The 5,895-nt window shown below is 44.9% G+C and overlaps 1 protein-coding gene across 2 annotated transcripts in view; it reads left to right on the top strand.

The window, feature by feature from the left end:
- The window catches only part of LOC119409559 (polyadenylate-binding protein 1A), a 5,034-nt gene extending 2,401 nt beyond the window's left edge, over window positions 1-2,633 (top strand). For both annotated transcript variants that reach the window (XM_037676461.1, XM_037676460.1), the window contains 9 exons: window positions 377-472; window positions 583-855; window positions 983-1,073; window positions 1,176-1,298; window positions 1,385-1,527; window positions 1,672-1,756; window positions 1,872-2,002; window positions 2,076-2,166; window positions 2,274-2,633. In XM_037676461.1, the coding sequence (XP_037532389.1) occupies window positions 377-472; window positions 583-855; window positions 983-1,073; window positions 1,176-1,298; window positions 1,385-1,527; window positions 1,672-1,756; window positions 1,872-2,002; window positions 2,076-2,165 (1,032 nt within the window). In that variant the 3' untranslated portion in view covers window position 2,166; window positions 2,274-2,633. The remainder of the gene's footprint in view (window positions 1-376; window positions 473-582; window positions 856-982; window positions 1,074-1,175; window positions 1,299-1,384; window positions 1,528-1,671; window positions 1,757-1,871; window positions 2,003-2,075; window positions 2,167-2,273) is intronic.
- The last annotated feature ends 3,262 nt before the right edge of the window (window positions 2,634-5,895 follow it).

Genomic DNA, 5,895 nt, shown 5'->3' with positions numbered 1-5,895 from the left:
TGTGTGTGTGTGTGTGTGTGTGTGTGTGTGTGTGTGTGTGTGTGTGTCTCTGTGTGTGTGTGTGTGCCAGTTTGTTTGAAATAATATCTAGTACTTGGGCAAAACTACGACCTAATGTACATGCTAACACAGCTATCAATGTTTAAAAAACATTAAATTCTTATTTTCAGTTGATACAATATGTCGCAGTGGGAAAACCTGAAATGCCGTTCTAACTGGTTGAACTGGATTATTGTAGTTGTGTTTTTCAGAACTGGCCACATGAAATGATTAATGGTTGGCTCAAGTATTTTCCATACAAGTCCTGTCAAATGTATTTATTGGCAGCTGTGCAGTATTCATCTGGTGTTGACATCAATCATTTTTATTCTACTAGGGTGTCAATCTATATGTGAAAAACTTGGATGATGGTCTGGATGATGAGCGCCTGCGCAAAGAATTCTCTCCGTTTGGAACAATAACCAGCGCAAAGGTAGAAGGTTTAGACTCGCAACATTAAAGCTGCTTGTATTAGGCAGACAACAGACGTAACGTTGTGATTTGCAGCTTGTATACCTGACGGTAATTAGTTTTGTGTTGCAGGTGATGATGGAGGGTGGCCGCAGTAAGGGCTTTGGCTTCGTGTGTTTCTCCTCCCCGGAGGAGGCCACCAAAGCTGTGACAGAAATGAATGGGCGTATTGTGGCTACTAAGCCTCTGTATGTGGCCCTGGCCCAGCGGAAGGAGGAGCGTCAGGCCCATCTAACAAACCAGTACATGCAGAGGATGGCCACCGTGCGTGCTGTGCCCAACCCTGTGCTCAACCCGTATCAGCCTGCTCCACCTTCAGGCTACTTCATGGCTGCCATACCACAGGTGAGCCTCCACCTCAGCTAACTGGCTCCTTCTTCTTAGAACCACTTTGCGTTCAGTGAAGGACAGAGTGACGTGTGAACTGGTTTTAATGGTAAGTGTTGAACACTCTTGATCTCCGTCCTGTCAGGCTCAGAACCGTGCTGCGTATTACTCTGCCAACCAGTTGGCCCAGCTCCGCCCCAGTCCCCGTTGGGCTACTCAAGGAGTGCGTCCTCAGCGTAAGTTCTCTAAAGCACCAACTCCAGAGGTTTAGAACATCTGTTTGCAGTGTACGTCAGTGAACATGGTTAGTAACCATCTCTGCTGCTCTCCTTTTCCAGACTTCCAGAACATGCCAAACGCTATGCGCCCGTCAGCACCCAGGCCTCAGGCCTTCAACACCATCCGCGCCACCACTACCACCAACGCCCAGGTCCCACGCATGATGACTTCCCAGCGCATGCGTGAGTTGCAGATCACGTGGTGTTGCTACGGTTCTTCTGTCGGTGCAGATTGTTTTGAGTAACCATGTCCACTGTTCTCTCCTCAGCGACTCAGGCGCTCAGCCAACGCCCTGCCGGCGCGTCGGCCACTGCCGCCCCAGTACGTGCCATGCCCCAGTACAAATACGCCGCTGGTGTGCGCAATCCTCAGCAGCACATGGCATCCCAGCCACAGGTCGCCATGCAGCAAGTAAGAACTTGATGACTGCAACAGTAAATAGTTTGACACATTTACTGCAGACCTTACTCATGCGTGTCAAAGTACACGTGATCACACGGCTTGTTCAGGTGTCGTGTTGGTCACATTAAGCTCACACTCTCCAACCTCCTGCAGCCTGCGGTCCATGTCCAAGGTCAGGAGCCCCTGACGGCCTCCATGTTGGCTGCTGCACCCCCCCAGGAGCAGAAGCAGATGCTGGGTTAGTAAACGTCAGCAGAGTCGGACCTGTTGACAAGTCCCTGTCCAGAGTGACTTCACTCGTCCTGGTCTGGTTTAGTCCTAACCTGTTCTACGTGAATGACTTTTCCTTTCAGGTGAGCGTCTGTTCCCCCTCATCCAGAACATGCACCCCAGCCTGGCGGGTAAGATCACCGGTATGCTTCTGGAGATCGACAACTCTGAGCTGCTTCACATGCTGGAATCACCCGAGTCGCTGCGCTCCAAGGTCAGCTGATGCGTTCACGTGCCCCGTGTCGTCATGTTTGTAATGGCAGTGATTGATGAACTGTGTGTCTCAGGTGGATGAGGCTGTTGCTGTGCTTCAGGCCCACCAGGCCAAAGAGGCGGCCCAGAAGTCCACCACCCCTGCTGGAGTTCCCAGCGTCTAAGGTCTGTACCCGGGAGTTCTGCACTAAGAACACGACGTGCTCATGACTTTTATTACGTGATGATGTTCTAATTACTAATGAGCTCTTACTCTGCTCTTTGTGTTACAGATGGTGCATTTTGAAATCTGCTTCACCGATGGAAAAAGAAAAAAAAAACTTAAACATTGAAAAACTTAAAACTCTGAAAACATCGCAAAATGATAAATTATTTCTTAAAAAAAAGGAGGATTGACTTTGCCAGGTCTAGGGAGGATTTGACTAGACCTTGATTATAAATTTATAAAACTTTTGGAAAAAAAAAAAGCAAAATGGATAAAATTGACTTCATAAAATTAAACATTCCTGTTTTATGTCATTTTATTGTCAGTGCTCAGAATATCAGCCAAGTTCAGGGAGAGGGTTGCTGAGTGTTTTGAGCAGAGCTTTGTATGGTGAACTACTGGATGAATAAATTGACATTCAAAAATATGTTTTTGTCTCATGACTACATTATTATACACACGATCGGGTTTTTTGTCTCCTTTCATTAAAGAAAGACTAATGAGGGGCAGCTGAAATTACTTGAGTTTGACAAAACTAAGAGGAAATGCTGACAAATGATGAATAATCAATATCTAGTTCTACTGAAGCTTGGAAACTTCCTGAAGCTGCAGCGATGGCTGAAGTTTGAGGTCAGTTTGAAAGAGCATGAAAGTGATGTTCTTCAGTTTGTAGTTAAAGGTGGTAACGCCCCAGCTGTCACCGTGCTGCTGAGCATCGTGTGTGAAACAACATGGACCACAGAAAGTGTAGGACCATCAGGAGTAGAAAGAAAATGGACATTTTTTCAGGAAAAGGCTAAAAGGCCATCCAAAATCTTCCTGTGGCTACAAGGATTCAAGTTCTTTGTCATTTGCACCACATGGTGCATGTGGAACAAAACTGCACAGGATCCCAGTTACATCCAATAAAAGTAAAAGAATAACGGGGGTCCATTGGTGCCAAAAATATGTTTTTGTGAATATGTAAGTTAATGTATGTGATATGAGCTGGACCTCATTTGTCTCCATCATGTGATGCTTCCCCAAAGACTGGGATCACCATGGTCTTTCCACAGAGCACAGGAAGTCGCCCCAACAGTTGTAGGCTGAAGGGCAAATAATGGGCCCAACCTGAACCTGATTGAGCAGGTAAGCACACCGATCTTTTGGATATGCAGAAATAAATTGATCAGTGTATTTCGTACAACTCTAATTATTTACCTGAGTATATTGGCCAATCTAATACTGTACGAGCAAAGTGTTGATTCGTTGCTGCTAAACAAAAAAAACAAAGGTCTCTAGGTGCTATTTACAGGTCCTTCTAAAAAAATTAGCATATTGTGATAAAGGTCATTACTTTCCATATTGTAATGATAAAAATGAAACTTTCATATATTTCAGATTCATTGCACACCAACTGAAATATTGCAGGTCTTTAATTGTTTTAATACTGATGATTATGGCATACAGCTCATGAAAACCCAAAATGCCTGTCCCAAAAAATTAGCATATCTTGAAAAGGTTCTCTAAACAAGCTATTAACCTAACCATCTGAATCAACAACGTAACTCTAAACACCTGCAAAAGATTCCTGAGGCTTTTAAAAACTCCCAGCCTTGTTCATTACTCAGAACCGCAATCATGGGTAAGACTGCCGACCTGACTGCTGTCCAGAAGGCCATCATTGACACCCTCAAGCAAGAGGGTAAGACACAGAAAGAAATTGCTGAACGAATAGGCTGTTCCCAGAGTGCTGTATCAAGGCACCTCAGTGGGAAGTCTGTGGGAAGGGAAAAGTGTGGCAGAAAACGCTGCACAACGAGAAGAGGTGACCGGACCCTGAGGAGGATTGTGGAGAAGGGCCGATTCCAGACCTTGGGGGACCTGCGGAAGCAGTGGACTGAGTCTGGAGTAGAAACATCCAGAGCCACCGTGCACAGGCGTGTGCAGGAAATGGGCTACAGGTGCTTCATTCCCCAGGTCAAGCCAATCTTGAACAAGAGACTGCGTCAGAAGCATCTCGCCTGGGACTGCTGCTGAGTGGTCCAAAGTTATGTTCTCTGATTACAGTAAATTTTGCATTTCCTTTGAAAATCAAGGTCCCAGAGTCTGGAGGAAGAGAAGAGACACAGAATTCACATTGCTTGAGGTCCAGTGTCAAGTTTCCACAGTCACTGGGGTGCCATGTCAGCTGCTGGTGTTGGTCCACTGTGTTTTATCAAGTGCAGGGTCAGTGCAGCTAGCTATCAGGAGATTTTGGAGCACTTCATGCTTCCATCTGCTGAAAAGCTTTATGGAGATGAAGATTTCATTTTTCAGCACGACCTGGCACCTGCTCACAGTGCCAAAACCACTGGTAAATGGTTTACTGACCATGGTATTACTGTGCTCATATGGCCTGCCAACTCTCCTGACCTGAACCCCACAGAGAACCTGTGGGATATTGTGAAGAGAAAGTTGAGAGACACAAGACCCAACACTCTGGATGAGCTTAAGGCCGCTATCGAAGCATCCTGGTCCTCCATAACACCTCAGCAGTGCCACAGGCTGATTGCCTCCATGCCACGCCGCATTGAAGCAGTCATTCATGCAAAAGGATTCCCGACCAAGTATTGAGTAACTGAACATGATTATTTGAAGGTTGGCGTTTTTTATATTAAAAACACTTGTCTTTCATTGGTGGGATGAAATATGCTAATTTTTTGGGACAGGCATTTTGGGTTTTCATGAGCTGTATGCCATAATCATCAGTATTAAAACAATTAAAGACCTGAAATATTTCAGTTGGTGTGCAATGAATCTGAAATATATGAAAGTTTCATTTTTATCATTACATTATGGAAAATAATGACCTTTATCACAATATGCTAATTTTTTGAGAAGGACCTGTACTCTTGCATAGGGAGATCTGGAAGACTGGTATTGACTGGGAAGGACCAACACTGGCTGATGCTGAAGAGGCAGTTGATGTTCCTGACAATCTCTACAAAACAGAAGATCTCCATGAGAGAATCCTCTTTGCCCTATTAGATGCTTTGGGATGGATAAATTGCTGGAAACCTTTGGAAAGTGCAAGACAAATATGACCAATAAGACATTTTATATGGTAAGTGTTCCAGGTCCTAGAATGTACAGTGAGGTAAATAAGTATTTGATCACCCTGCGACTTTGCAAGTTCTCTGAAATGTTCATGTTAGGTGCATGTCCACTGTGACAGACATAATCTAAAAAAATAAATAAATCCAGAAATCACAATGTATGATTTTTTAATAATCTATTTGTGTGTTACTGCTGCAAATAAGTATTTGAACACCTGCCAATCAGTTCTGGTCCTCAAAGACCTGTTAGTCCACCTCTATAACCTCCACTCCACTGATTATTCTAAATTAGAAGCACCTGTTTGAGGTCGGTAGCTGCATAAAGACACCTGTCCACCCCACACACTCAGTTAGAGCATTGAAGATGGGTCGTGGCTGGGTCTTCCAACATCACAATGACCCGAAGCTCACAGCCAGGAGAACCAAGGAGTGGCTTCGTAAGAAGCATATCAAGGTTCTGGAGTGGACTAGCCAGTCTCCAGACCTAAACCCTATAGAAAATATTTGGAGGGAGCTCAAACTCAGTGTTTCTCAACAACAGTCCAGAAACCTGGCTGATCTAGAGAAGATCTGTGGAGGAATGGACCAGAATCTGCTGCAGTGAACCTGGTG

Source organism: Nematolebias whitei, chromosome 5 (assembly GCF_014905685.2).
Source record: "Nematolebias whitei isolate Nwh7 chromosome 5, NemWhi1, whole genome shotgun sequence".
NCBI lineage: Eukaryota > Metazoa > Chordata > Actinopteri > Cyprinodontiformes > Rivulidae > Nematolebias > Nematolebias whitei.
The sequence above is the reverse complement of the archived record's forward strand: the minus strand, read 5'-3'. Positions and strand labels throughout refer to the sequence as shown.